The 16,093-nt window shown below is 42.2% G+C and overlaps 1 protein-coding gene across 1 annotated transcript in view; it reads left to right on the top strand.

Moving 5' to 3' along the window:
* The window catches only part of DNAJC5 (DnaJ heat shock protein family (Hsp40) member C5), a 65,431-nt gene extending 52,901 nt beyond the window's left edge, over positions 1–12,530 (top strand). Inside the window, exons 4-6 of the mRNA XM_075900992.2 lie at positions 1,101–1,314; positions 3,777–3,948; positions 5,215–12,530. Of these exons, the coding sequence (XP_075757107.1) occupies positions 1,101–1,314; positions 3,777–3,948; positions 5,215–5,318 (490 nt within the window). The 3' untranslated portion in view covers positions 5,319–12,530. The remainder of the gene's footprint in view (positions 1–1,100; positions 1,315–3,776; positions 3,949–5,214) is intronic.
* Positions 12,531–16,093: the final 3,563 nt, after the last annotated feature.

Genomic DNA, 16,093 nt, shown 5'->3' with positions numbered 1-16,093 from the left:
GGGTCAGAGTTTCTAGTGCATGCTTATCTTAGATGTGCAAAAACTCTGGTATTTGTGTATGTCGAGATTTGGGTTCCAGCTTTCATTTTTCATGTGCCTATCCAGGTATTTCCACACCTAAGTATAGCCCATGCAAATTGCATACAGACGTTTCCATGCATATTTTTGAAAATTTAGCAACTAATTTAAGGTCCCATGTGGCACATTTCTGTAGCAAGTTAAACAATCATTTCCCCTCACCACAAAAAACCGTGAAGGATAGTTTAGTAGCATTACCTTAATTTTGTACCGAAGAATTACAGTGGCTCAAATCAAGTATGTGAGATGATTTTCTTGTCAATTCTATTAATAGGGTATTTACCAGGGTTTTTTTCAGAGATTGTTTTTGTTCCAAGTGTCTGAACTTTCAAATTTAGAGAGCACTTGACTATCAGACGAACCTTTAGTTCCCAAATTCAGTGCCCTCAACAGATTATATACATTTCCAGATCCACTGTAGCCATGTTGCTGAAACATTCATGGAGTCTTTACTGATTATGTGACATCTGGTAACTGGGAACATTAATGCTATCACAAGTACATCTTGAACTGAACAGTAGTTTTTCTGCACAATAATTTCAGCACTGACCCCAAATACTTGTCAGTTCTATTTTTAGTTTGCTAGACATTGCAGGTTCAGTATGGCAGCATTGTCAAATGTGGCTTTCAGAACCAGGTCACAGGTTTGTTGCACTTTCTAAATGGTTAGATATGTCCCTTCAGTTGGAGCATTGCTACTCAGAACTGAGCAGTACAAATTGCTGGATCAGATGAGCAGAGAAGAGAGCTTCCTTCGTCTTTGTACTGAAGTCTCAATCTGAAACTGACCCCGTGAACTCTATTAGACTAGTGGGTTAGATCATGTAGAAAGATTGATTTTGTTACCATCTAAAGGAGACTTGGGGGCACTAGAATGGCACAAGTGAAGTAAATCTTAACTTCGTAAATACTCTTGCCTGAGACTGGAGATCATGTCTGATTTGATGGGTGGCAGGATGGACAGCTCAATCAGGATGAATTGCAAAAAAGCAGCTGAGATTTTATTTTTCCCAACTCCACAGGAAACTTGCATTGAAATATCATCCTGATAAGAACCCAGATAATCCAGAGGCTGCAGATAAATTTAAAGAGATCAACAATGCACATGCAATATTGACTGATGCCACAAAACGAAACATTTATGATAAGTATGGGTCCTTGGGTCTATATGTAGCAGAGCAGTTTGGAGAGGAGAATGTGAACACATACTTCGTCCTGTCCAGCTGGTGGGCAAAGGTAAATGAAGATTTCTTTGCACTTATTCTGAAGAGATGCTTAGCCATTCAATAAGGAACTATACTGCTATTGATAATTGGATATTTATGCTATTTTATTTAATGTTTGATATTTCTAGCACCTATCCATAGCTCTAGACAGTGCCCAACATTTAAAACATCTTTTTATACATATCTTTGATTTATCAACTTTCCAGTTACAAGTTCCAATTAATGCTCTCCCACAAAAACTGTACCCCAAGGACAGTCATTTAACAGAATCAGACCTCTGTCATCCTCCAGTTTCTGTTGCCTGTGAACCCTTACCCTCCCTAAATGATTAAGAGAAAAAATCAGATTAGTAGCATGACCAGGAAGACTAACAAATGTGAGCTCTCATAGACCAATAAAGGAAGCACATTCAAAAGCTGAGGACCTTCTCACAGAGAATGCCCTCCCATTTGCATGGAGGTCTCTAGCTTAGGTACCTGCATTGATCTGAACTGTGATGATGTGCTCAAGGAAAGAAAGGTGGTCCTTCAAGCAACAGGTTCCAAAACATTTTAAGGCTTAATAGATTACATCAAGCACTTTGATAACAGCCCAGAAATGTATGGCTCTGCATATTGGTGGTGTGCGCTTCCTGAGAGTGCAGATGATGCTGTTCAGAAGCAATCTTGATCTTCCACAAGGTCTTTATGTGCTACCGCAGGTAGAGCCTATCACAGTAATCTGAGTGACAAATGCACAGACAGCAGTAACCAATTCTGTGTCATAGTGAGACGCTGATTAAAATGGTGTTGGGGGGAAGGGAGGAGTTTTTATTTATTTTTTTATTTTTTTAAGCAACAGCTGCTATTAGATTGTATAAAACCATCCCAGGCCTAATATGTTCCAAGATTATAAACAGGCTAGCTCGCTATAAGTGTTCCCATTTTCTTCCTCAACAGCCATCATTGCTTCAGCCAGTTTGCCCTTGTCCTCTTTTCAATTTCATAGATGATGGATTATTTATTTATTCTGCTGCACCCTACCAGTTCTGATGTAATGGGAGCAGAGCTGAATATTATCATGGTAGTGAATAACACTGTGGCTCATGTTTCCTCCAGAACTCTCTTAATAGTCTCTCATACACATTGAACAGGAGGTGTAATAAATATTATGCGGAGAGTTTCTGGGAATAAATGTTGCCAGTGCCGAAGAATCTTTGTATTTTACTTGATCCTGGTTTTATCTTGCTGCACTCAGTTGCATTTTTGGGTTCTCTTGCAACTGAGATTTTTAGTAGTCAGGTCTGTAAAGTGTTTAAAAGAAAATGAGATGAGTTATGTATAATCTAAATCATCCTCTCTTTTTTTTTGGGGGGGGGGGGAGAGATGTCACATCCAAATGTGTCATGAGTAATTAAATTTCTTAGAAACCACACCTATTCTTTGGAAATCCAAACTCTTCTAGCTCATTATACTTGAGTACGGTGACATCACTTACCATTCTACAAATCTGACTAAGACTGTTTCCTGGTCTTTTTTTTTATTCAGGCATTGAAAAGGTTTTCCTGCGTAGTTGCCAACACCTTCATCTCATGACTCCTTTGGAGCGAGAAAATAGTTGTATCACTAATGGATCAGTGACTGGATAATTGGCTGAAATAAAAGAACCTCCAAGGTAGCAGTGCAGAAAGATTTGCACTTTACCATCAGTGGATGCCACTGTGAACACCCATAGGTGTCTGGTGAAGGGCAAGAGGAAACAAATTCCTATTAATATTTTGTGAGTGAGTCTTAGCATTCTCTGCTCCTTAGGGTGCTGCTGAAAGAGTAGCTCAAGATAACCCAGTTTCAGGAATTTCTTCGGGATGCAGTGTTCTGTTCTAAACAATATGAGATTCTTACCTTTAGATGGTTCTGCTTTTTCCCTCTGCAGCCTGACCCTAGGCCTTCTCAGGAGAGGAATTGGAAAGAAGAAATACTTTTCATTAGCTTCAGGAGGTAGCCAAGTTAGTCTATACAGGATAAACTTAAACAACAAATAGTGTGGTAGCACTTTAAAGACTAACAAAACATGTAGGTGGTGGTATGAGCTTCCGTGGGCACAGCCCACTTCTTTAGATGACCAGAGGATGAAGTGGGCTGTGCCCACGGAAGCTCATGATACCATCTACATGTTTTGTTATTTTTCAGTCGCTTTGCCACAGTGCTTTTCCTCGAGTTGCTCTTCATGTTTATCCAATCCCTCTCAGCAGCCCAGTGCTCACACTGGACTAGAATGTTTATGGCTGTTACTGCATATTCATATTTGTTTGATTCTATTCCAGTGAGGAGTCATATGTCCAAAGCAGCAGGATCTCTGCTTAAATAATTAACCCATTTAAACTGACCTTTTGCTGTAGTGAGAACTCTAGGTTAGGTAATGGGAGCTACCACTTTGTTAGAAGATGCAGCTTACATCTTGTGTGTATTCTTTCTCTTCATCTCTTCTCTGCAGGCCCTGTTTGTGTTCTGTGGGCTCATCACAGGTTGCTACTGCTGTTGCTGTCTGTGTTGCTGCTGTAACTGTTGCTGTGGAAAGTGTAAACCTAAACCTCCTGAAGGCAGTGAACAGGAATACTATGTATCTCCAGAGGACTTGGAGGCACAGTTACAGTCGGACGAAAGGGGTAAGTCTCATTTACAGCAGGTAAGAAATAGGCCACTGGAGATGGAGAAGCTGAAGTAATAAACACACCAGATTCTTGTGCTTATGTATAGTCGTTCACACCTGCAGCACATTTAAGTTAAGAGCAACTTTGCATACTGCCTCAGGTATGTGGGAAGAAGGCTGCTTTCCCAGATAAGTGTATTCAGTATGATCAATGAACACGAAATCTGAGTTTTCCTTTAAAGATTGTCTATTGTTACAAACCCTGCATTCCATTCACGTTTTCTAACTGATGCATCAGCTGCTGGATTACGTGCTGCACTTTTCTCAAATTATGGGTAGAGTGACCATCCCTCAGGCTCCTAATTCCTCTATAGAGTCCAGCTGCCTTGGAGCTATGGGGAGAATGATCTGCTGGTTTTATGCTGCTTTGCAGCCTCATCCCCATGCTGGTCCCAAACTCTTCTCCTACCCAATTCCCACAGATCACCTCTAGGCTTAGAGAGGGCAACAAAGTAGCTGGTTGCTTATCTTGCTTATCTCTCAGTGACAGGCCAAAGAGCCTATCGGCTTAGCAAGTGAAAATATTATTTCAGTCTTTACATAGTTCCATGCAATGATAAGTGAAACTTATGTCTGTGAGGCAAGCAAATGATTTTGAGTTAAAAGGAAACCGCTTGAGTTGGGTATTTTGTTTTGGTTCACTTGGGGCATGTTTACACAGCAGGGCAAAAGTCGAATTAAGCTATGCAACTTCAGCTATGTCAGTTGCGTAGCTGAAGTTGAAATAGCTTAATTCGGCTTTTGGTGCTTTCTACGCAGCAGGAAGTTGGAAGAACAGCACTTTCCCTTTGACTTTCCTTACTCCTTGTGAAATGAGGGTTTCAGGAGTTGGAGTAAAGTCCTCCAGCTCGCCATTATTTCAAAATAATGGCTTGCTGTGTGTACACACTTTGTTAAATAACACTGCTGTGTAGACATACCCTCCGTCTGGACTGTAATGCTTTTAAGAGGGAAAGCAGTAATAGCTGCTTTATGCATGGCTGGCTCTTCATTGGTAAATTAAAAAATGCCATCCCTTCAAATAATATACCTAGTACGCAGGTGTTGTCTCATCTGATTTGATATCTGACTGGAGAATAATGAATTCATAGTGCTTCAGAAGAGAGGCATGTGGGAGAGTATTGTTGGTACTGTCCTTGGGCAGCGTGACTGCCTGCTACTTGCCAAAAATTCATGGAAACTGTTTTCCCCAATGCAATAAAACGTTGCTTTCCCTTTTCAGAGGCTGCAGACACACCCATTGTGATACAACCAGCATCAGCCACAGAGACGACCCAGCTCACAACTGACTCTCACCCCAGCTACCACACTGATGGATTTAACTAAGTTAAGGAAATGCTGATTGAGAACGGATAATTATATACATGGCCAATTCAACACTAGAATCATGAACATTAGAAATAGCAAATGGGGAGGGGGAAAAGGTTTTGCCAGAGTAAGAAGGCAGCCTCCAATCTGCCGAGAATATTTTGTAATCCCTTCAGCCTTTTGTCACCTTCAGTGTCGTATCTTGATGATACATGAAGTGCTGTAGCATGCAGTATTTAAAGCAGTTTAGCTATGGTCTTATTTGTTTTTGTTTTTTGTTTTTATAGCATGTATGGAGTTACGTTAAATGTCTGTGTTATGTATTGAGGAATTTTCACAATAAGGTGTGATGGAGACATTCTGCATTTTAAGCAGTAGTACCAGCCTAAAAAAGATCTTTTAAAGAGTGAGTAAAATCAGTCACACACAAGTTGCTCTGCTTCCATACAGTTGAACTGTAAAGATCTGAGAGTGCGACAAAGGTCTTAAGATCTTTGTTTTTAGCCCTTCCTGCCTTTCCCTACACCTCTGTCCAAGCAAGTTTACAATGCAAAGAACCAAAAAAGGCCAATGTATGGTAGGAATTCTTTAATGCTGATTTTCAGCATAAATAAAACTACCCTGGACATGCTTCCCTCATTTGTTTTTGCACTTCAGACATAAAATTTTCAGTCAGCTTCTATTTATGCATGATATGAGTTCTGATAGTATATGCTAATGTAGGTTGTGACAAAACCCAAATGTTACTAGAAAGATTTTATGGGCTTCTTTATTCATGCATAAACTGTTGCAGCATTCCTCTATGAAGTGTTTATAAACAGCTATTGCAGCTTCTTATTAGTGCATGACAATCTTAAAGTGAAGCTGATTAGTCTGTTTTCATTATGCAAATTAAGAAAATGTAGAAAGTAAACAAATAGCATCAATGGTGGAAAGCAAATTAGATTTTTAAAATTATCCTTTAATCATCTAAAATGCTATTAAGACTGCTAGGGACACTTGTTTTTTTTAAAATGCTCTTAACTTGACAATGTCCCTTGAACTTTCATGAACAACTTTTTGGAATGTGTAAATGGCTAAGAACAATGCACCTCATTTTGTGTTTATATTATATAAGTTTGCACATAGTATTTTGTTTAGATTTGTTTACTTAAACATTTTATTTTTCTTCACATAAATTATTATGGAAACTACTAAACAGTTTCCTGTACTTTCTTGAAATCAAATCATGTCTAGATATTTACAACTTGTGGTTTAATTTAAGAATTTTAGGTTTGCTCAGCTGTTACAGAAGCATTTATTTTTCAGCTAAATTGCTGGTATATTTTGCTTCTAATAAATTTTTCCTCGGAAAATGTTGAATAAAGATTGAGGAGTCACTAGTAAATATACACACACACACATACTCTCTCTTTCAAGCCCAGCAAGGTGACTGATAACCTTCCAGCCAACATTCCTTTTGGGATTCTTCCATGCTGCTCTTTCACAAGCCAGAGGCGTGAGTTTGGAGAAAGTACTTAGAACTGCTCAAGTGTCACTAGAGGAGAAGAGCCTGGGAACTGAGCTACGGCTTCTTGCCATAGCAGAGCAACGCACTACCATTGGGTTTAACCTATCATAGTTTCTTTGTTATGGAAGATGGTGGCTTCTGCCTTGTCCATCTGTACAAAAAATGTTCATGCAAATTTCTTTCACTACAACCTTGCACACAGTGAAAGTATGAAATTATTTAAAATCTCTGGTTTGGATTCCTGCCAGACTTTGACACACAATTCTTTAGCATTCTCCACACTAAATCAGGTTTTTTCTAAAAGTAGTTTATTCACCATAACTGCCAGGTGTCTGGACGCAATTGCATGCATGTAAGTCTGGGACAGGCAAAAGTGTGTTTTTTGGCAATTTTGGATCTTGCTGCTGTGGTATCCAAAGGGAATCTGCAGCACTTAACAGATTTTAGATCGCTTAGTCATTTGAGCCATTTTCCCTCTGTAGCATATGGTTAAGGCTGATAGTCCTACAAACTTGGAGTTGCTTGAATGCTATTACCAGCGTATCTTGGGCAAACAGTGATTTACAGCTCTGCTCTTTGTTTTAGTATTTAGCATCAGGAAAAAAAACTTGGTGCAGTCTCGATCAGTCACAATCTGATCTTAGGTCCTTGCTTAACTAAAGACTTGATTTAACCCCTTTGGATGGGGAGTAAATTTCCAGTTGAAAATTGGGGTCACAATGGCCTTTTATAGACTAATCCTGTACTTATGTTGTACTCCAGAGAACGTAAAGAGATATGTGCAAACTTAATTCCCTAGAATCTTACCAGCAAAGCAGCTTTTGTGATCTGAACATGTCAGTGAATTCCACTGGGGAAAAGTTAACTGTACTTTTAGCCACAGAGCTGACAGAAGGTCCTGGTAAAATGATGGAAAGACTTACACTTCAGGATATTTTTCCTTCCCCGGTTACTGGTCGAGAGCTACTAATGCAAACATCATTTCATTTGAATTGTCGCTTAATGTGAAGAAGTTGTGACTCCTTGTTTCAGGGATCCAAGTTACTTTTGATCTTTAGTTTTGAAATTTCTGATACTGTTTCTTAGTTTCTGTGGCACTTCATTTGCAGCAGTAAAGTCATTGGGATGTTTCAGAGTGAGAGTGAATGCAGGAGGAGACTTTTAACTCTAGCTTCAAATTCCATGGAAGTCAGTTGTAAGAACTCACTGTATTCTTTGTAAACAGTGTAGGAGTCCTATGTACTTTTTAAATACAAGCTAATCTTAAAACAATGAAATTGCCGAAGATAAGAAAATGAAAGTTAAAGACGGCACCTCAATTATGATGCTGTTTGGAAAAAGCTATATGAGGATAAATTTAAGAGTGCACCACAGTGGCATTGGGGGGAGGGGAATAGACAAGATTCAGGCTGGTAACACATTTATATGTACTTCATAATCCACTACGGTCCATAATGTCCTCTTCCTTAATGACGTAACAAGACCCAGATTCAGAAAGTGCTAGTTTCCTTTCAGCGGTTGATGTGTCCACATCCATCTGCTGTAAATTAGCTGACCATGCATCGTTATATGTGGTTACATTATAAGAGAGATACCAGAATTCTGATCTCAGGACCTAATCCACTCCCTCTCTTACACTGGAAAGATTTCAGATATTACAAAGTAAGATTTGTTATAAGAGTCTCATCCTTGGATCTTTCCTAACTTCTCAGTTTTTATATGAAACACATGGTTATTTTAGTTGTAGTTTATTTTAAAAAAAAGATTGTACTGTATTATGTAACCAGAAGACTTGAGTTATCCAGTCTTTTTATTCATCTTTGTTTCATTTAAAAAGGGGCCCTGTCACTAAACTGTCCACATTTATTTTCAATTGAGTCATATATTATACACAGGCATCCTGAGCTCTAAAACTACTACATGCACTTTTATAGTTACAGAATAGCCAAGCTTTGTACACACCTCGTGAATACAGAATGTGGTGGTAACTAGTGGTTCCTTCGCTAAAATCTTGCAATGCTAAGGAGCAGCAAGCATTTCCAGCTCCATGGGGCTGCACCAGAATTGGCATGACAGCTTCACTGGGAGGCTACAGCAGGCTCCAAAACCTGGAAAATAAAAAGAGAAGAGAACTTAAAAGGCCATTGTTACTGACTTGGATGCAGAATGTTTCCTTCTAAATGTTTAACTTAAGCAGCGTTATTCCATGTTAAATGTGTTGCCAGATTTAACTTGAACTTAAGGTTTTTTTAAAAGTTACATTAATAAGAGAGATTTTCTGAGTTTCCTGGAGTCTTTGTTTAGCTTGTTCAGTTGTTCCCATCTAGCTCATAAAATCTATACAAAGCACTAGCTCCTTTAGTAGATAGAAACGTAACCAATTGATCTCCACATGCTGGGTGAGATTTTTGAGACAGCCCAGTTTGGGATGTACCCTAATGACTGATCTTAAGGACCACTGACTTTACACGAATCCTAGAGAAGATTAAGTAAACAAAGCTGCTGCTTTCCATATGAGTGAATACTTAAAATACCATCCACTTTGCATAATGGCAGAACTGCCATTGAAGTAACTGGTGATAGATTTATTGTGACCCGTTCTTTCTCTGGAAGTAGAAGTCCCCAAACTTCGTCTAGTGCAACAAACGACAAGTGAGAAACTTCACTTGAAGTGACTAATGGGGCACTGTGCCTGTTAAATGCCAGTTTAATTCCATTGGTAATGTATGTAGGAAGTTAACTATTTATCTGTATATACATTTGTTTATGTAAATGTCTTAATGGAATCTGATGATACGTAGACTTCTGCTAATTCCATGCAGTGACATTTTAGAGCCATATCTTTAGTCTTATTTTTGGGTTTGTAACATTTTTAAACTGCTTTAGATATTAGTGCTCAGTGTTTAAAATATATGATGCTCTTTGAAATTTAAATGTGCACAACCTGTTCAGAAGAATGGCGTTATTAATATGGTACTAGAAGATGAGACTAAGTGTGGTAGAGACTACAGTTTTTAAAACCCATCCTGTCAGAGCCTGTTTACACTATAGATGTAACTAAGCTAGAGAGCTGATTGAAGTTGGTTTCTGATCTATTTTACACAAGGGTCATTTTATGTAGTGCGCTGGGACCTGTGTGCCCTTTTATAGGGCTAGACTTTGATTAGTAGGCATGGACACCGGCCCTGAGCGGGGCACCCTGTTTCCATAACTAGTCCGTGTCCTTCGAATCTGTCTGATCCCCTTCAGTGTTCTTGACGTTTCCAAAAACATTAGGAAATGTGTCGTGCTGCAGTTTTCCCTGCCCGGTGCAACTGGATATTAGCTCAGCTTTTACAAGGGATCTTTGCTAGGTAAACTGATAGGCTTCTGCCGCTTTGCAATGCCTCCATATTGCTGGGCAGCCTGTATTCATCGCTGGGCGAGAACACCGAAACCCAGCTCCTCTGCAGATGGTTCTTGTGTGAGGTTGGTATGAACGGAGCATGCATTCCATTTGAATGCCACTTCTCCTATCTCTAGATGGAGCCTTTTCGTTTGTAGTGTACCATTGAGCTTCTCCTACACCTTGAAAGAAATACCACTGATGGCTTGGAAAGCTTAATTTTGTTGGCTATATGGGGAAGGGAAAAGTCAGGAAATCTTGCCAGTGTTCAAGTCCTGTGAGTGCTGATATTCTGTTTCACGTGCTGCATTGGGAGACTTGAGTGTAATATAAGTGAAATTACAAGCCTGAAGTCCTAGTTTCATTCCAAGAAGGTGCTTTCTCCAAAGTCCTGGCTATATTAGGGCAGCTGTTTCTCTTACCTGCCACGCCAAACTCCATAATTCAGAGACACAAATTTTCATTGGAAAGTGAAATGCCCATGTTACATGCACCATCTTTTTATTGTGAGAGGGAAACGATAGGTATCAGACGGTTACATTACACCTCTGACCTAAATAGCTTCTTCCCTGCTACATTTTCACAGCCAACATTGTGCCCTTTTTGTGGGTGGATGATTGTTGATCATATTTTGTGTGCAGCAGTGGCTTCCAAAAGATTTAAAAACTGATTTGAAGCTTGTCAGCGGCTATTTGATTCTGTCCCATGAGACTGTGTGAAGCTGGTATGAGCCCGTTCTTGCTCTTCTTTAAACAAAAGAAATAAAAGCCAACAATAGCACAGAGGGTAAGGGCAGTCCTTGGAATGACTTCAACTTGCGTGGGCTGCTGTGAAGAGCCATCTTAAATATCAGTATGATAATCACTGGAGGTGTAACAAAATATATTGCTATTTTGTGATTTCGGTGCTGGTTTTGGCTACACTGTGCCCAGTGCATGGGCAGGGGGTCAATGTAGTTTGCAAATCTCAGAGGTCCAAACCTTGTGCTGTACGTATAGGATTGCAGGTTCGTGTGCGTGTGTCTGTATGTGGGCGTGTGTATATTTATACAGCGTATATACACTCAGTTCTTGCTGCTGTCTCTTTGGTGGTGTAACATGAAATTTGCCTCAACACTACTCTTATGAACTCTTGGACAGACAAGCCGAAGAAGTTAGTTTAGTGTGCCCAGAATCACCACTTCTCCTTTCAACTTCAGGAAAAAAGTAGATCTGCCAGTGAATGACAAGTGAAGGAAACGATGAAGGATCTTAGGGTATGAATAGAATTAGGTCAAGTGTTTAGAATAAGAATGTCATGCCATACACATAGGGGGAATTCTCTGTTTGTCCATAAAGTCTTCCCTCCTTGCTAGAATAATAAGATGCCTTTGCACTGTCTGGTTCAGTTACCCCAATTTTTGTTGCTTATAGACAGATTGAATTCAAAAGGGTGTCATGGAATTGTTGATGTTTTGTAAAATAAAACTAGCTTTTCAAAGCCCCTCTCCCTCCCCAGGGCCAAACTTCAAGTTACCACCAAATTACTTCTAGTTGTATTGGTTAGCGAAGGCCAAATGGCTGTTGCCTGGCACGATCACAAAGTACATGCGCAAGTCAGAGTTGGTTTTTCTTTTTGCTAATGGCAATCAGCCCAAATGTGAAAATCTGTAGGGATCAAGGAAGGCTCCTTTTGCTGCTTAAATGTTTGAAATGACGTTTGTTTCTGTCCCAATAGATGGACCTTCATATTTGCCAAGCTCAAAGAACTTTTGCTCTTGAGGTTTCCTTCTTTCGTGCATGTGCCACTTGCACCAATGGCTGTCATGCCATTCATTTCTCCACGTCCCCCCACCTCCTCCCGTGTGTTGGGGTAGGAGTGGAGAGGCTATTGGTTTGCTATGTCACTGAATCCAACACAGTTTGTTTTGCATGTGAGCAGTTCACGATGGGTTTGTCATATCGGCTGCTTACAAAGCCCATGAGAGCTGAAGATGGAATGAGAGAATGCATTTCACATTTGCACTGTGTTTCAGCTCTGGTGGGGTGAGGGAAAAGCCCTTGTTTAAAAAATGCTAGCAATTGTAAAAACAATCAAAGGAGTAAAGCATCTGAAAAGCAATGATATATGTATAGACATATATATATATTTTGTTATGTAACTAAAGGACCATACTCTGAATTGTATGTAAGTAGCTGTGGCTGTCTGGACTTTGTGGATTGTAACACTCGATACTACTGAGCTCCTGTACATAGATACGGTTCAAGCAGAAGGAATTATTTTATGTTTTAGCATGGTAATTTGTGCAATGTATGTCTCAATATAAACTAAAATAAAGGTTGCTAAATTATCTGAATCCACTGTTGTAAAATAAATGTTTTCAATGCAGAAACAGTTGTTTTGGCTTTTTCTTTCCATCTTTAATGCAGCCTTCTTGGGCTGTTGATGCATCACTTTGTCAGCCACAGCACAGAGGGTGTTAACCTAGCACCTTTGAGCACTTGTCTACCTCATGAACATCGTGCCACACTTAGTGGTTGCTACTCAGAAGAGACTAGAATAGTAGGGGTGTTATAGGTTGGATTTCAGGTGGCGAGGGAGTTCTACCTGTACTTGATTTCACTACAGGTTTTCCTATTACTTCAATGTGCACAGACCTGTTGGTTCTTGGCTTGTGTGAGTATTTAAATATCCTTGAAATAACCCGATTTAGGAATCCTATGCACTTGTTTCACAACTCTTCCTCACCTTTAACCCCCCAAAATTCTCCCACTTTTTTCTCCCATAACTCTACATCCAGAATCCATTGTGCTACATTCCTATGCAATGCAACATTGAATTTTAATTCCTTGTCTCATACATGCAAAGAGTAGGCAAGTGTAAAATACACAGACAAATTTTCAAAAAGGGGGGGAAATGCAGCACCTCTCAAATGGCCAAAATTGTTGTATATTCTTGTAAAGCTTTGCTGACATACAGCTGGTTTTCCTAGAATGACACATGAAAATAAACCCCCGACACATTTATTCTGATGCTTGTTTGTTTTTATGAATGATTTATACATATGCTCAGCTTGATATTCTGTTACTCTTAAAAGAACAGCTGTGAAGGCTTGTTCAGTTAATCGTATAACAGGAGACCCTTTGAATAAACTGGAAACTACCATACATCAGGTGAAGCCTGTACGTTTGCATATCAGCAAGGGCAAAGAATCCACAGGGTGTGGAAAACGAAGTCTGTGGGTCTAAGCACACTGAGAAGGGGAGGTTTCTTCTTCTAGCTTAAGTACCCACACTGAGAGCCTCTCAATCCTTTAATGTATTTATCCTCACTACACCCCTGGGCGTAGGACATTGCAATGATGTCTCAGCCGGCAGGGCTCTGCTCCCTGTCCTGTTTCTGCTCCCCTGGCAGCCAGTGGTGTTGCCTCCTGCTTCTTACCCATCAGCCCTGCTGCTCCTCTGTATCCCTCCCTGCGGGGCACAGGGAATCGGCCTCTGATCAGACCCCTCTGCTCACCAACAGCCTGGCCAGCCGCCTTCTGCCTGCTGCCTCTGTCTGGGCCGGTGCCCAGGGAAAGGCCAACCTTCCAGCCCTGAGTGCTGTCCAGGGAGAGCTGGGCCCAGCACATGCAAAGCCCACAGTCTAGCACTGGCATAAGGAAGTAGGGTTGCCAGGTGTCTGGTATTGACCTGGACCAGTGGTTCCCAAACATTTTGGCATCATGCCCCCCTTTTTGATTTTTGAAAAAAACCCTCATGTGCCCGCCCCCCCCCCCCCCCCAATAGCAGCAAAACTTGTTGAGCAAAAAGAAAAACCCTGAGTGGGGCAGCAAAACTTGATGGGGGGGGGGTGGGGGCTGGGTTGCCTTAGGTTGCCCCCCTGGAATTTCTTCATGCCCCCCACTTTGGACCCCATGACCTGGGCAGTCTGGTATTTCTGCCTCCTGTCCAGGTAAAAAAAATCAGAAAATACCCGATATCTAAAATGTCTAGTGTTTTTCTTTTCCTTCCCCCCCTTCCCTCCCCCCCCCCCCCCCCCCCCCCCCCGGGCCAGGAGGTGAAAATACCAGACACCTGGAAACTTATGACATTCAGCAACTGGGCCCAGCCCTCCCCTTCCAGATACATGCACCCCTTCTCCCGGACACTCCTTCCCCTCTGCTTACCTGGTTCTGCAGCGAAGCTGTCTTGTGGCACAGAGGAAGAAAACGTCCACTGGCACTGCCCCCCCCCCCCCCCAAAAGAAAGCCAGCAGCAGCCTGCAGGTGCGAGCTGCCTTTCGAGACAGAGGGCAGGACGGGCCACGCTGCTCCCAGCCACACAGGAAGGGTGGCAGGAGTGGGGGAGAGATGAGTGCTGCAAAATCATTCCTGTGGCTGGAATTGGCTCCTGCACCGGGCTGAATGGCTGCTGCTGGCCATGTTCTAGCACCGTGCTTGGCAGAAATCTGGGCGGGGTGCATGTGTCCTGTGTGCCTCCCCTCGCCCCCCCCAGTGTTGCCCCAGGAAGAGGCTGTGTCAGGTCACAGGAGAGGCAGGTCTGTCTTGGGGGCCCAGCCAGGTGTGGAGGGCAAAAACACACCAGGCAGGGTTGGCAGTGTGGGTGGGGCAGTCATGCCCCCACCATGTGAGGAGCGTATGGGAATGTGGTGTGTCCCCATCTGAACCCTAAGGCCTGAAAGATAAGACGGTAAATCAAAAGATTCAGACTATTTGGCGTTTCTCTTTCCCAGGGGCCTCGCGTCCACGTGCTGTTAACTTGGTTGTAAGGTTAATTGCCATTGGCTTGGCTTGGATACGAGTAATTTTACCCCGTCTTGCATTCACTCTACAACTGCCTCTGATTTTAAGTCGTGGCCGTGGGAGCTGCGCCAGGCCAAGATTTATCCTCGCGTTAGGCTGCCGCTGGTGCAGTAGGGGACGTAGAAACGACGCGGCCACCTCTCGCCATCCCGTAATCCAGCTGCCCTTTGGATTTCCCTTTGCTAGTGCTCCCTGCTCTTGATCGCTCACTTTCTATTTCAGCAGTGCCCACAGCTCCCCCATCAATTTAGAGATTCCTTGCATGAGGGGGACGCGGGTCCCCAGGAGGGTACGTGTTCTTTGTCGCTGCCTCAGTGGCTATGTCTACGCTACAAGTTCTCAGCAAAAAATATGCTAAGGAGGGGCTCATCTGCATGAGTTGTGATCTCATTTGCATATTTTCTGCCAATCCGTTTTTGCCTGGTGTTTTTTGCACAAACACAGGCAGTGTGGACATTTCCTTTTTGTGCAAAAACCCCTTCTCCCGCCGGATCCTTATGCCCCCAAAAAGGAGGTTTACCGATCTGGCAGGAAAAGAGTTTTTTGCGCAAAAAGAAAACATCCACACTGCCTGTTTTTGCGTAAAAACCGCTAGGCGAAAACGGATTGGCAGAAAATATGCAAATGAGATCACAACTCATGCAAATGAGTCCTTCATTAGCATATTTTTTGCCGAGAAAACTCGTAGTGTGGACGTAGCCGGAGTGTCCCCCCTCTGTGTGTCGACTGAATGGGCATAGGGCGTCTGTCGGGCGATGAGCTGACCTTGGGCAGTGTGGTCCAACCAAATGAGCCTTTTCTCCTTCCAGAAAGGAGCAAGAACCTTAATAGTAACTTGAGAGGGAAACCGCCTCCGCTATCAAATTCCTAGAGTCCTAAAGTGGAGCTGAAGGAGAGCCCCAGGGACCACCCGGCCAACAGCTGCCCCCAGTGCTTAAGCTGCGTGGCAGGCGGCTTTCCCCTTCCATATCTTCCTGGGCTCTTCCTCCGTTCTCCAGTCCGTGGCCACGGAGGCCTCGCCCCCAGCGCTTCCTTTTTTCCGTTGCTTGCGGCTGCTGGGTTTGGGGGAGCCGGGAGAGGGAGGGTGCGTTGGCTTCCTTGTCATGTCTCTCCAA

The sequence above is a fragment of the Pelodiscus sinensis genome, chromosome 17 (genome assembly GCF_052426305.1).
Source record: "Pelodiscus sinensis isolate ZL-2025 chromosome 17, ASM5242630v1, whole genome shotgun sequence".
NCBI classification, from domain to species: Eukaryota; Metazoa; Chordata; order Testudines; family Trionychidae; genus Pelodiscus; species Pelodiscus sinensis.
This window is presented reverse-complemented; position numbering and strand designations above follow the sequence as displayed.